The sequence below is a fragment of the Sciurus carolinensis genome, chromosome 17 (genome assembly GCF_902686445.1).
Source record: "Sciurus carolinensis chromosome 17, mSciCar1.2, whole genome shotgun sequence".
NCBI classification, from domain to species: Eukaryota; Metazoa; Chordata; class Mammalia; order Rodentia; family Sciuridae; genus Sciurus; species Sciurus carolinensis.
Window position 1 is genome coordinate 36,740,964 of NC_062229.1, and position 21,412 is coordinate 36,762,375.

At 34.9% G+C, this 21,412-nt stretch overlaps 1 protein-coding gene across 1 annotated transcript in view; it reads right to left on the reverse strand.

Moving 5' to 3' along the window:
* Positions 1 to 21,412, reverse strand: part of Stt3b (STT3 oligosaccharyltransferase complex catalytic subunit B) — a 110,764-nt gene that overhangs the window by 35,976 nt on the left and 53,376 nt on the right. The window contains exon 4 of the mRNA XM_047530602.1: positions 2,215 to 2,280. Coding sequence (XP_047386558.1) covers positions 2,215 to 2,280 — 66 coding nt within the window. The remainder of the gene's footprint in view (positions 1 to 2,214; positions 2,281 to 21,412) is intronic.

Sequence of the window (21,412 nt, forward strand, 5' to 3'; positions counted from 1 at the left end):
ATCAAGATAACCTAAACATAATGCGCAAATATAAAACATTAAGACTTTCAGCAATTTCAAAAGATGCTTAAGCATGGTTTAATATAACATAAATAACCCATTTACCCTTATTTTCATTGATAATTAAAAGTAACATCATCCCATAAATCTAATATGCTTATCTCATTTCACTGAAGGAATGTTCAAATTAAATGAGATTTCATAGGAAAGTTAAGAACATTATAATTTGTGAATTGTCAGTAAAAAGACTGTCATGAAACAGTTCTAAAATATACACCATAAATTTTTAGAATAAAAATGTTTTTACTTCACCTATTTTTGAAGATAAATTTATTGTAAGAAAGTTTGCTCAGAGTAGAACAATAAATGTAAGCACTGATCTACATTTTAAGTGAAGGGAATATTCAGATGATCAGTACACACTTTAAGATTCCTAAAAGTGCTAATTGGGTATAATTTTTTTTCCTACAAATGAATTATAAAGGAAGATCCCATTTTAATGTTTGTTCTATACCGTATATACTATTTAATCAGGTAAACTAAGGATATTCTGGTTTAAATTAATAAATAGTCTAAAAAGAAAATGCTTGTTCTCAGTAAGAATGTATTAATTTTTCAGTAAGGATATGTTAACATATACCTTCTAACAATGCTGCTCCTGTCTCAAATATTTCAGAAGACCTTGTAAGGAACTGCCATCAGTTTACATAATTCATATAAAAACATCTGTTTACTGTTTTAGTCATATACTGTCTTTCACCAAAACACAAAATTACTCTAAATAAGCACCAGTTATAACTGAAAAACTTTTGATTATTTCCAAAATTTACGGACAAATTTCAAAGCACATGGGTTTGTTATTACTGAGGACAACTGCACAAGTGTACCCTAGGTTTAAACTACTTTCACAGGGGGCCACAAATAACTTGAAGCATATTCTTAGTCTATGATGCTGATTTTAAATATCAGCTGATATTATCAGTAACTTTCAGCACAAGACTACTACAAGGCTCTGGGTTGGAAAAGAGAGGAAAAAAGAATGAAAAGGTAGTACTGAACCCCAATCTTAAAGAAATTTGCTTAAAAACTGTGTAGGTAGTTTATAAGCTAACATAGGACTATTATTTAGGTAATGACTCTAGAAAATTCCTAAACTTTTGAAAATGAAGCATATCAACATACTACCTTATCTACTTTGACCACTTACAAATGAAGAAAAACAAACAATTTGAGTAAATTCAATATTTGAAAAATAGTTGCTAATCTTATCATGCTTAGTATTTTACTGTGAGGCTTATTTATTCTCTGTCCCATAAAATTTATCTTAGAGATTTTTTTCCCCCATTTACTTTAAGGAATGAAGAGAATAGACCAAAAGAACATTCTTTTTACAACCTTTTCTTTCATTCCTTCTATCTTTTTAGTTAATCTGTACTTGGGGTAGCTTTTTTCACCAAGACTTCTAATTGTACTTATTTTTCTGCTTTAGGTCAACTTACTCAGTTGAGTAGATGACAGCTGTCAAAAATTCAGATTATTTTACCATTAAGCAGTTACTTAGTGAATTTGAATACTGAAAAAATAATTTTAGTACAACATTTAAAATTATTTGAGTGCTAAAAAAAAGTTTATTTCTTCTAAACACAGTTCTATCCTAAATATTTGACAGGGAAATTTTCCTATTCCCTATTTATTTATTTTTTAAATATGTGTATTTTAGATGTTGACAGACCTTTATTTTATTCATTTATTTATATGTGATGCTGAGAATTAAACCCAGTGCCTCACATGTGCTAGGCAAGAGCTCTACCACTGAGCCACAATCCCAGCCCTCCTGTTCCTTTTCAGTTTGTAATCTAACCTGAAAAACAAAAACTAGGAACAATTTTATTTTTAAATTAAGTCTAAATGTCATCAAACATTAAAATAGTTTAAAAAGTTATGAGAAAAATGTTTTGACTTTCATAGTGTACTTGAGAGTTTAAGTATTAGCCCTTTGGACTAAAATAAGTCTATAAAGGTCCTGGGGATAGAGACAAGGAAAGAGGATTGGTAGCAATGTAAGGTAACACATTAGACAAAATCAAAATCCCAAAGACTGCAGGAGAAAGGAAGTGAAAAACCAGACTGGGGTGAGAAGAGAATAAGAGGAGGAATTGTTTTAACTGTCAAAGACCCATCAGAGTTCATATAGTTTCAATTACGAAATCTTACCATATAGAAATACGATAAGCAGCAGCACATTGTCCAAAAAACTGACCCAGTTTTTACAGATTTTACCTAAAAAAAAAAAACAAAAAAAACAAAAAAACCCAAACTTTTAATAAAAATGTTTATAAAGTTACTCCTATTTAAAAATAAGTTCAATGTTTACTAAACTTGTGCTACAAAAGGTTATTAAAAAAAAAATAGAAGTACTGAGGTTACTTGAACATCCAGGTCTATCAAATACATGCATTTTTACCACTGGGCAGCAGACATTTTAATAACAGACTATATTCCTTTTGTTATGTAGTTCCAGTAAAAATAATTACCTTAAAAGCAAATTACATTTTTTCCACCTTCTACCTTAAAATGACTGTCAACAAACTGGGGCCTAAAGAAATAAATTCGTTAAGTAAATTTACACTTTTATAAGGTTGATTTGCTTAGACCTAACACTTTAACCTATGTGTTTTCATTTGAATATGCAATCACATACATCTTACATATAATTCTGAGCATCTATTTTTGAAAACTTTTCATTACTACACTTAGAAATTTTCAGATACCATAATCAATAACTAAAAAAATTATAACACTAAAATGTTATAATATGTAAGTAAAATTCTCAATTACAAAGGCAATTTATAATAAACAAGTTCAAAAGTTGATTAATCTGTACTGTCTTAAAAAAATGAAAGAAGTAACTTTCAAACATGAGTTTATCTGTTCATCTGAAAAAGCAAAGTATTAGCACCTTCAGAACATTGAATTTAAGTTTTAGAAACACAGGTAATATCAAAGGGTCTTCTTTAAAATGAGTATCCTAAAAAAGAAAAAAAATCAATTGAACAAATCTATTACAAATAATTCTGTATTAAGAGTTACATCTTTATCTCTTTATCCTGCCATGCAAGTTCAAATTTAAGTCTTCTATAGCAATACTTTCCAGAAATTCTTTACTTTTAAAATGAGCCTCTACATTAAACTAGAGATGACACCAAAACTATGGAGAAAAAAAAGTGTAAAAAAAGAATACAATGGAAGGGAGAGAGTGCAGGAAGGAAGGAAGGAAGGAAGGGGAAAAAAAAGTTCTAACTTATAGCACCTTAATGTAATTAGGGAAGAAAGTATAATACAACGTTGAAAATTTCAAAAAGCAAGACAATGTCCCTGGACAGATTTGAGATTATTCCTTTGATACCTGAACTCCAAAAAGATTGGAGAAGGGAAAGGTGGTAATGCCAAAAATTGTACAGATAGAGACCAAAGGACAGGCAGCTCAAAATACAATTTTTAGGCACAGTGGCGGGTGATAGTGAAATGAAAAACTTAAGAATATTCAGACAAGTCTAATCCTAAGTGGAAAAACTAGTGCTCTCAGAGGATAAGATGGGCAAGAAAGCAAAAAGGAATCCCCAAGGATAGGACACAAAAGGCTATGAGGTATGGTAGCAATAAGACCAAACAATGTCAACAGAGCAAACAAAAAAAGTTCAACCTAGAACTTGAGAGTAGAAAAGATAGGCTTATGGAAACAAAGTGGAGCTAGAGAAGAAAAATATTGTCAGGGGAAGTTTGCAAATGTTCATTTTTTCCTTTATATTTGTGTATCAGTTATTGCCTCTCAGCTCCTGAATGCATTCTTTCAAGATGAAGAACAAGATTCCTTCAAGGAAATACTACTCCTAAAGTGAGTATCATGTTAATCTTTCTCAGCAGGGGGTTGAAGAAACATTGTAAGAGGTACTCCTATCACTTCAGATGTATGCTAGGGGTTGGCAGTGTAGGTATGAGTTCATCTAGTGGAGCTGATGCCAGTCATTGATTCAGAAGAGTCTTTCTGACTGGGCAGTCATGATCTGGTGATGATAGTCTTTCTGTAGCATTCATGACCTGATAACCAGAGCTCCCATGGATACTTTCAAAGCCCTACTCCCATGGATACCCAGAATCCTACTGTGTGCCCCAGGTCACCAATTCCCCATTCCTCACCTGCCTGACTTTAGAGGGTAGTCTACTGATTGTTCAGTAGCTCCACAATAGTTCCGGCCTATCCAAACCACTGTTAATGGGCTGAACCACACAGTATCCAAAGGGTTTTGAACACCTGTCAAGTTTGTACTTCCTTGGGTACTCTCCCAGAGGTTACCACGGTTTCTCTGTTTTACTCTTTATCATAGTTAATACTTCTTTATATATAAATTTCCCTTTTAAATTTTTTTTTATTTTTACAGACTGCATTTTGATTCATTGTACACAAATGGGGTACATCTTTTCATTTCTATGGTTGTACACAATGCAGATTCATATCATGTGCATAGGGTAATGTTGTCTCATTCTACCATTTTTCAGACATAAATTTCCTTTTTTAAAACAATGTACCATGCCTGTCTCTCTCCTGATTGGATTCAGATTACTGTAATTTATTACAAGAAAATCAAGACAAACTTTACAACCACCAAACAGTTCCTATCCTTGAATGTGCTCAGACTCTAAAGCCAATTGGGCTGAGGGAGAATGAGGAAAATAAATTGACAATATTCTTCAGTACTTACTAATATACACACACACAAAAAAAACTTTGGTAGGTTATGTCGGACAAATAAAAATTAAGTCTTGCTCCAACTGTGGAGATAAGACACAAAGGCAAGCTCCTCAAAGTACACTATAACAGAGATCATACAGTGAATAAGGGCACTAAGTGGTTCTTACAGATTCTGAATGTAAAAGTAATGAAAGCAGTTCTGGCTGGATTAAAAATTATAAAAAGCTTTATTGAGATGGAGATATCTGTAAGCAATGAGGTAGTAAAGATGAAAGGCATCAAATCAACTACCCACAGTATATCCAGTAGCAGGTACAGAGATGGAAAAAGGGTGTTGAATTTAAAACTGTGAACCCACAAAAGTTTACAGTTTAGAGGATGAGGTAAGTAGAAAAGTAATCTGTATGCCATGTTTCAGAAAGTGTATGTCTTAGAATTGATGAAAGAGAGTATACACCAAATGCTAGAACAGAGCTAGGTAACAAATAAGTTCTATAAAAACAGAAATGAGAATAACAAAATCCACCTGAGCCAACAATCAAGGTTTCAAAGATGCAAGTCCTGAAGGAGTATAAATGGGGAAATAGGAATCAATAACAAAACAAGAAATAGCAGCATATGTGAAAGCAGAGCAGCACAACTATTCAAAAGGAACTGGAAAGACTTTAGAGTACAGATTTTCAATCTAGTTACTTAGTCTTTCTGAACCCCCATAGCTTAACCAATAAAGTATCTCTTTATAAAGCTGTAAGGATTAAATAAAAAACAAAAAACCATCAAAAGCATAATGTCCTGTGTACAGCACTAAAAAGAAATTGCAAACATCAGACCTCTACTTATCCTCAACACATACGGAGGAAATATTGAGTTAAATGATGGGAAATCAGCATTGAATAAGAGTGAAAGAAAAAAAAAATAATAATAATAAAAAAAGAGAGGAGGAGGAGCAGCAAGTCTGGAGACTAACAAATAGTCATTCTAGGGAAAAGAAAAAGGATGTTACAATTAGATCGAGAGGTCTTAAAAGGAAATTAATTAGTTTATGCCAGTAATTTCACAAATCAAATTGTCACAATACAATAAGTTTACTGAGTTCTCAGTTATTAAAGATAATCTATTAAATTAATAAAAATAAATTATTTGCTTCCAAAGCTAGTTGAAAAGGAGCCTTTATCAAAGGAAAATTTAAAAAAAAAAAAAAAAAAAAAAAAAAACTGACTGACTTAAGAGACATTTCTAGTTATAGGGATGTGAAGTTAAAAGACTCTGCAATGAAGGAAGAGAGGAAGGAACAGAGATAAAACAGTCCAAAACAATCATTTCAGGCACTTGAAATCAATCAAATATAAGAAATAGAGAATTCTGATCTTCTTGCCTGAGACTACTCCAAAAGCATGCCCTAGTAAAAATGGTGATTTAATTAGTCTGAGATTGCACAAGAAAATAAAATGCTTTCTTGTCCGAGGAGGAGGACTTGATGCAGGATTGGAGGGGTTGAGAATGAAGAACAGCTGTGCCACCTAAGAACAATAAAATTAGGATCAAATGGGGGGAAATCTATAATTTTGCTTGTCCAAAGCTGTGAGAATAGTTAGAATAAACCACAGACTAGTTGGAAATCAATGAAATGATCCTGGAAAGGAGAAAGCCACATTAAAAACAAAAACAAGGGGCCAAGATGGCGGACTAGAGGGCGGCTGCATTTCACGTTGCTCCAGGACGCAAGATTCAAAAGAGTAGATAGTGAGAGACTTGGGACCAACTCAAAGCCGCCGGGTGAGTCTCTTCTGTTGGGGAGGCGTCCTGGATGGGGCGGTAGCCCCGGAACGCAGGGAATTTGTGAAGTGGAGTTGCTCGGCGAGACGCCCCTCCCCCTACTGGAGCGGTAAACACGGACAACTGGGATCATCGTAGAGGAGGCGGCTCAGCACAGCGCTTGAACTCGAGCAACCACTGGGGCTCCAGGCAGCTGCCTGAGGAGGAGCTGCGTGGCAACCTGTTTAGACCCAGAACGACCGCTTCTGAACACCGGGGGGTTGCCCGGAGGAAGAGGAGAAGCCCGGCGGGTCGCTTGACCTAGGAGTGACTGCATCAGAGCCACAGGCAGTTGCCAGAGGAGGAGCTGCGTGGCGAGCTGTTTGAACTCAGAACAACTGCTCCAGAACACTGGTGGCCTGCCTGGAGGAGGAGAGCGGTGGGACGCTTGGTCTAGGAGTGACTGCATCAGAGCCACAGGTGGTTGCCAGAGGAGGAGGCAAGTGGTGAGTTGATTGGACTAAAAGTGACCGCTCCTGAACACTGGTGGCCTGCCTGGAGGAGGAGCGTGGTGAGTCACTTGGTCTTGGAGCCACCGCTCCTGAACACCCGGGGGGCTACCCCAAGGAGGAGGAGGAGGAACAGGGCGGGTCACTTGGACTTGGAGTGACTGCCTAGGGCTACGGGTGGTTGGTGGGAGGAGGAGAACTGAAGTGAGTTGTTTGGACTCCTAGTGACTGCGTCGGAAACCTGGCGGCTCTCTGGAGGAGGAGGTGGGTGGCGGGTCTCTGAGTCTCGGAGCTATTGTACGGGGCTCCACGTGGTGGCTCAGAGGAGGGGCTGCATAGCCAGGTGATTGGTGCAGAGCAGGGTCCCAGGAGCTAGGTGGCTTCTTGCTGGAAGAGCCACACACAGACACGCCTAGGGGCGGAGTGAAGTTTCCAGGGCGGCAGGTAGATTCTCAGGGAGAGGCAGCCTAAGGAGACTCGCCTGCGAAAGGTGAGGCTCCCAGGCCCAGGACGTAGGTCCGGGCCCCTGGGATCCTTGCAGAGGAAGACAGCCCAGCCCAGGTGGTAGTTGTAGATTGAGGGGAACCTCTAGGAGGGCAACTGACCAGCGAGATGTCCCCACCGAGTGAGTCTTCCCGGCCGGGGAAGGTTTTCCCACAGGGACGGTAAAACCAGAGACACAGGCACAAACAGGCCTTGCCTCAGCCCGCAGTGTAGTTCCCCATTGGATGACCACTGGTCAACAAGTGGAGGCACCTCTGCCCACTAGCAGGGAATATACGCCACCTGAGGGTCACCACCCCTAGAGAGGCAGCTTCTTCGTGGAGCTCTTCGTTATCAACCTCCTCCAAGACTTCAGGCTACTGAAGGATAAGAGGGGATATACTAGCAATCTTCAGGGACATTATAAGTTAATAGAGGAAATCTGCAATATCTTAATGACCCACTGATTCCTGAACAATATGAGAAAACAAGGGAAGAAAATGCCCCAAACAAATCTAGATGTTACATCAATAAAATCCAACGACAGCATGGCAGAAGAAATGACAGAAAGGGAGTTCAGAATGTACATAATTAAAATGATTAGGGAAGCAAACGATGAGATGAAAGAGCAAATGCAGGCATTGAACGATCGCACCAATCAACAGTTAACAGAGCAAATTCAGGAAGCAAAAGATCATTTCAATAAAGAGTTAGAGATATTGAAAAAAAACCAAACAGAAATCCTTGAAATGAAGGAAACAATAAACCAAATTAAGAACTCCATAGAAAGCATAACCAATAGGATAGAACAGCTGGAAGACAGAACTTCAGATATTGAAGACAAAATATTTAACCTCGAAAACAAAGTTGAACAAACAGAGAAGATGGTGAGAAATCATGAACAGAATCTCCAAGAACTATGGGATATCATGAAAAGGCCAAATTTGAGAATTATTGGGATTGAGGAAGGCTTAGAGAAACAAACCAAAGGAATGAACAATCTATTTGAAGAAATTATATCAGAAAATTTCCCAAATCTGAAGAATGAAATGGAAAATCAAGTCCAAGAGGCTTATAGGACTCCAAATACACAAAATTACAACAGACCCACACCAAGGCACATTATAATGAAAATACCTAACATATAAAATAAAGACAGAATTTTAAAGGCGGTGAGAGAAAAGAACCAAATTACATTCAGGGGGAAGCCAATATGGATATCAGCAGATTTTTCAATCCAGACCCTAAAAGCTAGAAGGGCCTGGAACAACATTTTTCAAGCTCTGAAAGAAAATGGATGCCAACCAAGAATCTTATACCCAGCAAAACTTACCTTCAAATTTGACGATGAAATAAAATCATTCCATGATAAACAAAAGCTAAAAGAATTTACAAAAAGAAAGCCAGCATTACAGAACATTCTCAGCAAAATATTTCATGAGGAACAGATAAAAAACAAAGAAGCAAATCAGCAAAGGGAGGAATTATCCTAAAGGAACTGTCAAATAAAGGAGGAACCAAGATGTGTCAAAAAAGAAATAAATAAATAAATAAATAAAATTGTAAATATGAACCAAATGACCGGGAATACAAATCATATCTCAATAATAACCCTGAATGTTAACGGCCTGAATTCATCAATCAAAAGACATAGACTGGCAGATTGGATTAAAAAGAAAGATCCAACAATATGTTGCCTGCAAGAGACTCACCTCATAGAAAGAGATACCCATAGACTAAAGGTGAAAGGATGGGGCAAAACATACCATGCACATGGACTCAGCAAAAAAGCTGGAGTATCCATCCTCATTTCAGATAATGTGGATTTCAAGCCAATGTTAGTCAGAAGGGATAAAGAAGGACATTTCATACTGCTTAAGGGAAGCATAAATCAGCAAGATATAACAATCATAAACATCTATGCCCCAAACAGTGGCTCATCCATGTATGTTAAACAAATCCTCCTCAATTTTAGAAACCAAATAGACCATAACACAATAATACTAGGTGATTTTAACACGCCTCTTTCACCACTGGACAGATCTTCCAAACAAAAATTGAACAAAGAAACCATAGATCTCAATAACACAATCAATAATTTAGACTTAACAGACATTTATAGAATATACCATCCAACCAAGAGTGAATACACTTTCTTCTCAGCAGCACATGGATCCTTCTCTAAAATAGACCATATATTATGCCACAAAGCTAATGTCAGCAAATACAAGAAGATAGAAACACTACCTTGTATTCTATCAGATCATAATGGATTGAAGTTACAAATTAATGAAAGAGTAAAAAACAGAAACTACTCCAACACCTGGAGATTAAACAATATGCTACTATATGATGAATGGATAACAGAAGATATTAGGAAGGAAATTAAAAAATTCTTAGAGGTAAACAAGAACAAAGAAACATCATATCAAAATCTCTGGGGGGCTGGGGAGATAGCTCAGTTGGTAGAGTGCTTGCCTTGTAAGCACAAGGCCCTGAGTTCGATCCCCAGCACCCAAAAAAAAAAAAAAAAAAAAAAAATCTCTGGGACACTATGAAAGCAGTACTTAGAGGAAGATTTATTTCATGGAGCACATTTAATAAAAGAAGTAAAACTCAAAAAATAAATGACCTAACACTACAGCTCAAAGCCCTAGAAAAAGAAGAACAGACCAACACCAAAAGTAGTAGAAGACAGGAAATAGTTAATCTGAGAGCTGAAATCAACGAAATTGAAACGAAAGAAACAATACAAAAAATTGACAAAATAAATAGTTGGTTCTTCGAAAAAATAAACAAAATTGATAAACCTTTAGCCACACCAACAAAGAGAAGACAAGAGAAAACCCAAATCACTAAAATTCGGAATGAACAAGGAAATATCACAACAGACACGACTGAAATACAAAACATAATTAGAAGCTATTTTGAAAATCTATACTCCAACAAAATAGAAAATTTCGAAGACATCAACAGGTTTCTAGAGACATATGAATTGCCTAAACTGAACGAGGAAGACATACACAACTTAAATAGACCAATTTCAAGTAATGAAATAGAAGAAGTCATCAAAAGCCTTCCAACAAAGAAAAGTCCAGGATGGGTTCTCAGCCGAGTTCTATAAAACTTTTAAAGAAGAGCTCATTCCAATACTTCTCAAAGTATTCCAGAAAATAGAAGAGGAGGGAACTCTCCCAAACTCATTCTATGAAGCCAATATTACCCTGATTCCTAAACCAGACAGAGACACATCAACGAAAGAAAATTTCAGACCAATATCCTTAATGAACATCGACGCAAAAATTCTCAACAAAATTTTAGCAAATCGCATACAAAAACATATTAAAAAGATAGTGCACCATGATCAAGTGGGTTTCATCCCAGGGATGCAAGGTTGGTTCAACATCAGGAAATCAATAAATGTCATTCACCATATCAATAGACTTAAAGTCAAGAATCACATGATTATTTCGATAGATGCAGAAAAAGCATTTGATAAAATACAGCACCCCTTCATGCTCAAAACACTAGAAAAAATAGGATAGTGGGAACATTCCTTAACATTGTAAAGGCCACCTACGCTAAACCCATGGCTAATATCATTCTAAATGGTGAAAAACTGAAAGCATTCCCTCTAAAAACTGGAACAAGGCAGGGATGCCCCTTTCACCACTTCTATTCAATATTGTCCTTGAAACTCTAGCCAGAGCAATTAGACAGACCAAAGAAATTAAAGGGATACGAATAGGAAAAGAAGAACTCAAACTACCCCTATTTGCTGATGATATAATTATATACTTAGAGGAACCAGGAAATTCCACCAGAAAACTTTTAGATCTCATAAGTGAATTCAGTAAAGTAGCGGGATATAAGATCAATGCACATAAATCGAAGGCATTTTTATACGTAAGCGATGAATCTTGAGAAAGAGAAATTAGGAAAACTACCCCATTCACAATAGCTTCGAAAAAAATAAAGTATTTGGGAATCAATCTCACAAAAGAGGTGAAAGACCTCTACAATGAGAACTACAGAACACTAAAGAAAGAAATTCAAGAAAACCTTAGAAGATGGAAAGATCTCCCATGTTCTTGGATAGGAAGAATTAATATTGTCAAAATGGCCATACTACCAAAAGTGCTATACAGATTCAATGCAATTCCAATGAAAATCCCAATGATGTACCGTACAGAAATAGAGCAAGCAATTATGAAATTCATCTGGAAGAATAAAAAACCCAGAAAAGCTAAAGCAATCCTTGGCAGAAAGAGTGAAGCAGGGGGTATCGCAATACCAGATCTTCAACTCTACTACAAAGCAATAGTAACAAAAACGGCATGGTATTGGTACCAAAATAGAAAGGTGGATCAATGGTACAGAATAGAGGACACGGACACAAACCCAAATAAATACAATTTTCTCATACTAGACAAAGGGGCCAAAAATATGCAATGGAGAAAAGATAGCCTCTTCAACAAATGGTGCTGGGAGAATTGGAAATCCATATGCAACAGAATGAAAGTAAACCCATATCTCTCACCATGCACGAAACTAAACTCAAAATGGATTAAGGATCTCGGAATCAGACCAGAGACCTTGCATCTTATAGAAGAAAAAGTAGGTCCAGAGCTTCAACATGTCGGCTTAGGACCAGACTTTCTCAACAGGACTCCCATAGCACAAGAAATAAAAGCAAGAATTAATAACTGGGATAGATTCAAACTAAAAAGTTTTCTCTCAGCAAAGGAATCTATCAGCAATGCGAAGAAAGAGCCTACAGAGTGGGAGAAAATCTTTGCCAATCATACTTCAGATAGAGCGCTAATCTCCAGAATCTATAAAGAACTCAAAAAACTCTACACCAAGAATGTAAATAATCCAATTGACAAATGGGCTAAAGAAATGAATAGACACTTCACAGAAGAAGATCTACAAGCAATCAATAAACATATGGAAAAATGTTCAACATCTCTAGTAATAAGAGAAATGCAAATCAAAACCACCTGAAGATTCCATCTCACCCCAATTAGAATGGCAATTATCAAGAATACAAGCAACAACAGGTGTTGGCGAGGATGTGGGGAGAAAGGTACACTCTTACATTGCTGGTGGGGTTGCAAATTAGTGCAGCCACTCTGGAAAGCAGTGTGGAGATTCCTTAGAAAACTTGGAATGGAACCACCATTTGGCCTATACCCAAAGGACTTAAAATCAGCATATTACAGAGATACAGCCACATCAATGTTCATAGCTGCTCAGTTCACAATAGCCAGATTGTGGAACCAACCTAGATGTCCTTCAATTGATGAATGGATAAAGAAAATGTAGTATATATATATACAATGGAATATTACTCAGCCATAAAGAATGATAAAATTATGGCATTTGCAGGCAAATGGATGAAACTGGAGAATATCATGCTAAGTGAGATAAGCCAATCTCAAAAAAACCAAAGGAAGAATGATATCGCTAATAAGTGGATGATGACACATAATGGGGGGTGGGAAGGGTTAGTGTTGGGGTTGGAGTTGGGTTTAGGGAGCGGGGCAGGAATGGAGGAAGGAAGGACTGTATAGATGGAGGGGAGGGGTGGGAGGGGAGGGGTGGAAGGGAAAAAATGGCAGAATGAATCAAACAACATTACCCTATGTAAATTTATGATTACACAAATGGTATGCCTTTACGCCATGTACAGACAGACAAACAACATGTATCCCATTTGTTTACAATAAAAAAAAAAGAAAAAAAAAACAAAAAAACAAAAACAAAACCCTGTGCTAAGGTTTATTTGCTGAACAAGAAACTATATACATACAGAGGGAAAACAAGAGAAAAGCAGTTAAAAGTAAAAGCCAAGGAAAGTTTGAGAATTGGCTGGAACTCTGAATGCATTTATTAACCCACAAACTGACTAATCAATGCAGAGTAGAGGCCTTCTAAATCAAAGTGTCTGAACACAAAACCTGCCCAAATTTTTGGCTGACATGTAATCTCTGATAATGGGATGATCTTTAGAAGCCAATTTAAAATACAAAAATAAGTGCTGGGGATACAGCTCAGTTGGTAGAGTGCTTGCCTCACATGTACAAGGCCCTGGGTTCAATCCGCAGCACCACCAAAAAAAAAAAAAAAAAACCCTGAGCAAACAAATCAATAAAATACAACTGGGAGAGATTTTGCAGTTTGAGTCTAGGTAAATTACTAAAATAAACCAACATATCTCAGAAAAATGAAATAGAATTCAGTTACTACATTACCTAAAATGTCCAGCTTCATTCATTCATTCATTCAAAAAAAAAAAAAAAATACAAGACATGCAAAGAAACCAGAAAACATGACCCATATATGGAGGGTGAAAGTAAGGGAGTGGGGATAATAGTCAATAAAAATTGTGAGTGGGCACAGATTGGATTTAGAGGACAAAAACTTCAATAAGCTATTACAAATACATTCAAAGAACTAAAGGAGACCATTATTCAGAAAATTAAGGAAAACATACAATATGGTAGGGAATTTCAATAATAAAATTAAAATATATAAATCCTTATATAAATGTGAGAAATAAGAAGCAACCAGGATTTTAGAGTTGAAAAGTATATGAAAAAATAAAAAATTCATTAACTAGGCATAATAGCAATTTTGAGATGGCAGAAGAATCAGTGAAAATGAAAACTAGTCAATAGAAATTGTATAATTCAAAAAACACAAGAGAACAGAAGTTCAAAAAGGAGAGGTGATGAAGAGACAGGGAAAAAAGTAACTTTAAATAAATTATAACTTTCCTATTTTATGGTAAACATGAAGCTATAGATCCATGAAAACTAACGAATCAACAAGTACAATAAACACAAACAAAGCCACCTCTAGACACACCATAGTTGAAGTGCACACAGATAAAGAGAAAAATTTTAAAGGAGAAAAAAATGGCAGAGTCAGCGGAATGACACCCTCAGAGTGTCAAAAGAAAAAAAAGTATCAACCCTAACTATACTCCTATGAACTATCCTTCAAAAGGGAAGGCAGGCAAGGATTCTGGGAAGATGACAGAATAAGAAACTCCAGAAATCTGCTCCCCACCTAGATTAATAACTACACTGGCAGAATCCATTTTAGAACTTTGGAGTTGATGGAGGGATTATACCTTCCAGGCAGGAAAGACCTGGACAGTAAATTAAGGTTAATTTTGGCCACATTCAGCTCTTAGCAGAGTAGCAGCTACCACCTATTCCGGGAGCAGCTTGAACACAGATTGCAAGAATTCAAAAAGAATCCTGTCTTCTGAATACTGGGGATCACTAGTTTCTGCTTCTAATTATGGAGGTGCAAAGAGGCATGTCAGGCAATGTTGTATCCTCCCCCAATGTTACAAACCTCCCCCCAAAGAGCTGAAGTGACTTCCAGGGATTTTAAATGGCTAGTGCTTTTTTCTCCTTTATTTTCTATTACGTTCCCCTTTTGGAAGTCTGACATTGAAGACTAAGACGTTCAGAAGCAGTCACATATACAATAGAAATTGGAAAGTCACTGTGCATGCCCAGGGGAAGGTCTGGACTTCAGAAATGGTCAATGAGTATATGAAAGGGTGCTCAACATCACTGATCATCGTGGAAATAAAAACACAATTATGGAATGCCTCAAACTCATTAGTATGACTAATACTTAAAAAAAAAAATGTGTGTTGACAAGAATGTGGACAAACTGAAACCCCTGCACACGTTTTGGTGGGAATGTAAAATGGTATAGATACTGTGGAATACAGTATGGTGTTACTTTAAAATTCTAAAACAATTAACATGATCCACCAATTCCATGTCAAGGTATATACTCGAACTGAAAGCAGGGTTTCAAAGAGATATGTGTGAACCCACATTCAAAGCAGGTAAAACATGGAAGCAATCCAAGTGTCCATTTATAAATGAATCAATATTGAAGATGTGGTATATACATATAATTTGAATATTATCACAAATTTAAAAAAGAAATTCTGACATGGATGATCCTTGAAGACACTATGCTAAGGGAAATAAGTCAGCTAAAAATAAGACAAAATATTGTATGATTCCACTTTATGAAGTACTTAGGTTAGAATACTCAAAGTTATAGAGACAGAAAGTAGAATGGTGGTTGCTAGGAGCTGGCAGTGGGAGGGAATTATTGTTTAATAGCTACAGAGTTTCAGTTTTCCAAGATACATGTGTTCTGAGGATGGATGATAGTGACCAGTGCCCAACAACATGAATGTATGTAATGCCACTAAACTGTATATACTTAAAAACAGTAAAAACAAAATTAGTGTGTTTCTCAACAGTTAAAAAAAAATTAAAAAGGGAAAAACATGAAGGCAAAATTGACATATTCTATTATTATCAGATTTGTACTATGAGAAATACAAAAGGATATCCTTTAGGCTGATACCATATGGAAACTCAGACCCAAAGGAAAAAATGAGAGCAATGGAAATGGTAACCAGAGTACAGATAAGACTCTACATTTTTTTCTCTTAATTTTTATTGGTTAAAATTATAGAAATATTTTATTTTAATCTGTACTATTACACAGATAGCATACATAAAATAACACAGAAGAAAAGAAAAAATGAAGTTGTTAGAGCAGCACTGCTATTATTTTATCAGAATTATTAGTATTAATGTTAATCTGAAGCAGACTGTAAAGTTCTCTATATCAACCACTATAAATAACAAAGTTTTAAAAGAGGGGAATTAAAATACATTTTAACACAAAAGGAAACCATAAATGGCAGATGCAAAGCAAATCATTTTAACAATAACTGCATTAAATGTGAATGAACTAATAAACATGCTAATCAAAAGGTAGTCATGGTCTAGATGAATTTTTAAAAAGCACAATCTAACTATATAGGGTCTATGAAACCTTTAAACTCAGAGACACAAATAGTTTGAATTTAAAGAATGGGCACAAGGCCCTGAGTTCAATCCCCGGCACCGCACACACACACACACAAAGAGAATGAGAAGAGGTAAGTTGTGAAACAAATCAGAGTAGCAAGTTGATAACACTCCAAACAGATTTGAAGACAAGGAATATTTCTAGGGACAAGAAGAACTATTTCACTCTAAAAAAGGATTCATTATAATAGAGGGATCAATGTATCAGGAAAATATAAAAATTAAGTATATAAGGACCTAATATAGATCCTTAAAATATAAAACAGAAACAAACAAAACTAAAAAAAAAAAAACCTGACAATACATTTGTGGTTGGAGATTACAATAACTACCTCTCAGTAGTGACAGAACTTAAAAGAAAAACAATGAGTACTATATACAGGAAACACTGACATCATCAACCAACTTGATCCTATCATTCATTTCAAATATTCAACCTCCGAAGATCAGAATATATATTCTTTTCAAGCATACATGAATCACTTTCCAGAATAGATTATATCTTTCCAGGACAGATTACATGTTAATCGAGGGTTTAGCAATTTTTCTGAATACACAAAGCAGTACACATTTAAGCTCAGGGGCCATATTTCTGACAACTACTCAAATCTGCCATTGCAATGAAAAAAAAAGCATAGACCATGTGTAATGTAATGACCAGGGCTATGTTCCAGTAAGACTTTTATTTAATAAAGCGGGTGGCTTGCCTATATTTGCCATAATTTGCTAAACCATAAGACAAGCCCCAATATGTTTAAAAGGATTGGAAAGTATATTCTTCAACAACAGAAACAGAAATCAACAAGAAAAAAATATTCTGGGAAATCTCCAAATATTTGGAAATTAACATACTTCTTCAAGAACCCATGAATCAAAGAGAGAAACTAAATTTGAAACATCTTGAATTACGTGACAATGAAAATACAACATATTAAATACAGAGTATAGCAAAAGCAGTAATTACAGTAACATATTTAATGGTTATATTAGGAAAGTAGTAATAGATTTAAAAAATGCAAAGTAGAAAAAAATCATAAAGACCAAGGAATCCTTGCAATAGAAAACAAAAATCAATGAACCCAAAAGTTGTATAAATTAGCCAGTCAGAGTAACCAAAGGATACAAATTAGCAATACCGGAAAGAAAAGAGACATAACTACAGACTGCAAAAATTATAATGGTAAGACTGTTATGAAGAACTTCTGCAATATATTAGACCATTCAGATGAAACAAGCTTCAAAACAGATACACATTACCAAATTACTCATGAAGACAAAAATCAGACCAGAACTGTGTCATTTCAAAATTGAATTAGTAATTAAAAATCTCCATAGGTCCACTGGTGAATTCAATGTTGAAGAAACAAAAACCAATCCTATAAAAACTTTTTCAGAAAATAGGAGAAAACATTACCCTAACTCATTTTAGGAGCCTGTTATAATTCTGATACTAAAGCCAAAGACATTACAAGAAAACAAAACTGAAGACCAATATCCCTCATAAATATATAAGCATTATATATACTTAACAAAATATAGGCAATATAAATCCAGCAATATGTAAAATGGAGTTTATTTTATAAGTACAAAATTGTTTTAACATCTGAAAATAAATCAAGACAGTGACTGCCTACTGGGGTTAATTTTCAACCGTAGGGAATATTAGGCAACATATAGAGACATTTTGGCTATCATAACTAAAGGAAAAGATCAGTGTGCAACTGGCTGGCATCTACTGTATAAAGGCAATGCTTCTAAACATCCTACTTTTCCTAATATCCTACTATACTCAAGGCATAAGAAATAATAAAGTATTACCTGACTCAAAATATTAATAATGCTGAGGTTGAGAAACTATGAATTAATATAAAATAGGACAAAACTATGTGATCACCTCAAAAGACACAGAAAAGACATTTGATAAAATCTAACAACCATGCATTTTAAAAACTCTCAAATCTAAAATTGAAGAACACTGTTATGACAATGGACATCTATCAAAAACCTACAGCTATAGAATATTTCATAATAAAAGTCTGAAAGTTTTCTGTTTAAAATCAGAACAAGAAAAGAATATCCATTCTTATTTCTAATCAAAACTGTATTTAGAGGCCCTAGTCAGTACAATTAGGCAAGGAAAAAAAATTACTGTAAAGGTATACATATTGGAAAGGCAGCAATAAACACCTCCCCTTCTAGGATTTAATACATATAACATGATCTTATATGTATTAAATCCTAGAAGATAAAACAAAATTTAACACAAGTTTGTCAAAGTCACAGGACACATAATACATAAAAATCTATAGTACATCCCAATTTTAAAATGTACTATCAAACTATAATAATCAAGACAGTGTGACAGTGAGGTTAAGTACGTTCACCTAGATCAATGAAAGAGTCTAGATATAAATTCATAATTATGTTTTCCCCTGAGATTGGGACAAAACAAAGTTGTCTTCTCTCACCATTCCCAATAATGGTACTGGCAGTCTTAGTAAATGCATTCAGACAAGAACAGGAAATAAAAGGGATACAGATTGGAATAAAGTTGACACCACTTCACAGACGGTGGTCTACACAGAAAATCTCAAAGAATCAAAAAACTACTGGAACTGCTAAGTGATTACAGGTAACACTGTAGGATACAAGGTTAGTTCACAAACATCAATTTTATATCCATATACCAGAAATGAACAAGAGGATTGTAAAATTAAAAACAAATACCATTTTGAGCACAGTACATATTAGCACACCCAAAAAAATAAAATAATTAGGGATAATTCTAACAGAATATGTATAAACTACCAAACTCCAATTAAAGAAATCAAAGATCTAAATAGAGAGATAGTCCATGTTTACAACAGGAAGACTTACTATTGTGAAATATGTTTTACTTAAAAAAAAAAAAAAAAAAAAAAAAAAAAAAAAACCCAAAATTGAACCGAAATTTTACACGGAAAGGCAAAAGACCTGAAAAACCAACACAATATTGAATAACAAGAACATCATAGAATTGATACTACTTGACTTATAATACTACAGTAACCAAGACAGCATAATATTGGGAAAAGACAAACAAATCAAAGGAACAGTATATAGCCCAGAAACAGATCCACATGAATATAAATTAATCTTTAACAACAACAACAACAACAACAACAAAAAGGCAATTCTATAAAGGGTAATATTTTTCAAAAATGGTGCTGAAATAACTAGATATCCATATAAAAAAGAAATAAATCTAGACAGACTTATACCTTTCACAAAAAACAACTCAAAATGGATTACATATATAAATGTAAAATACAAAATTATAAAATTTATAGAAAACAAAAAAATCTGGATAAACTTGGGTTTGGTGATGAGTTCTGTTTTTCTTAAACATATAATATTAAATGTACAACCTATGATTAAATTTCCAAGTTTGAGAAGAATCTAACTTGGAATAAAAGGCAAAAACTAGCTGTAGCCTGAACACAGTATAAAACATTCCAATGCCATTTACAAATAGTTTGCCTTCTTTGTAATGGGCACACCCAGAAGAAATTTTAAGTGAATCCAGATGATTGTCCTAAACAGAACTTTTTTTTGAAAGAATTTTTTAAATGAATTCGGTTTAGGGTATTATTGAACAATAAACTTGACAATCATTATCCATAAATTCTGAGGTCCTTTGGTTTTAGAACAAGTTAATACCTCTTAATAACCTTAAAAGAAATACATATTTAAGACATATATTTTAAGGGTAAAGTTCAATTCTATTACCTAGGTAAAAGACAAGCACCTAGGATCCACACCAAAAAAGGTCATATGCATATGACCATTAAATAGTTCTTAAATGGAGTAAAGAGAACATTTCTATTATCACAGAAAGTTCTAATGGAAAACACTGCTCTAGACCTATAATCACAGGCCCTTCTCCTGTTTTGGCTCTGCTGAATTCTTTTTGTGCTTAGAATGCATGAAGCTGCAAGAAGGAATGCTACTGTCACTCCAACAATGAAGAAAAAAATCATGGCTAATCTACAAAACATTAAAAGTTTATCAGAGAGTTAAAAAGTAACAAGGCAAATAAATAAGCAAATGTTCAAACATCCTAATTGTGGATTCTAGATACAGGTGTTTCCTTCCATTCATAAGCTCTTTCCTATGGAACCACAATGGGTTGTCATGAGGGTAGGTTAGAAACTCAATCCCCTTGGTGACACTGTCAGTTACAGGGGACATTAGAAAACATTTGAACTTAGGGATAGGGTTGTAGTTTAGTGGTAGAACTATGCTCATACTTAGTATGTTTAATCCCCTGCCCCTTTTCTATCCCCAAACCCCCAGAGTAAGAAAGGAAAAAAGACTGAACTAAAGAAAATTAATGAAAACACTGCATAGAAAAAATTTTTAAATTTCCATGGAAAAACTTGTACATAAATGTCTGCATTTGTCCAAAATAAAGAAAAATGTGTTCACAAAAGTTTATAGTAGCATTGTTTGTAACAGCCAATAGGCAGAAATGACCCACGTTTCCCAACTGGAAAATAAATGTCATGTGATAATGCACACTATGAAATATTACGAACCATAAATAGAAATGAAGTATTGATATATGATACAAAATAGATCAATCTTCAAAATGCCATTAAGTGAAAGAAGCCAGATATGAAGTGTCACATATTATATGTTTCCACCTACATAGAGGCAAAAAGTCTATTACTTATTCCTAAGCGGTGAGGGGATGTAGCAATGAGAAATGAACAATAGGAGGCACTGGTGCTCCTCTTGCAGTGATGAAAATGTTCTATAATTTAATACTGGTAATAGTGATGCAAATATACGCAAGGGAAATACACTAAAAGTCACTGAACTTTACACTTTAATCGGTAATTTTTATGATATACAAATTATTTAAAAGTTATTTAAAAAAACCTGTGAGGTGCAAAGGGAAATTCATAACGTTAAATGATTATATTAGAAGAGAAGATGTCAAATTA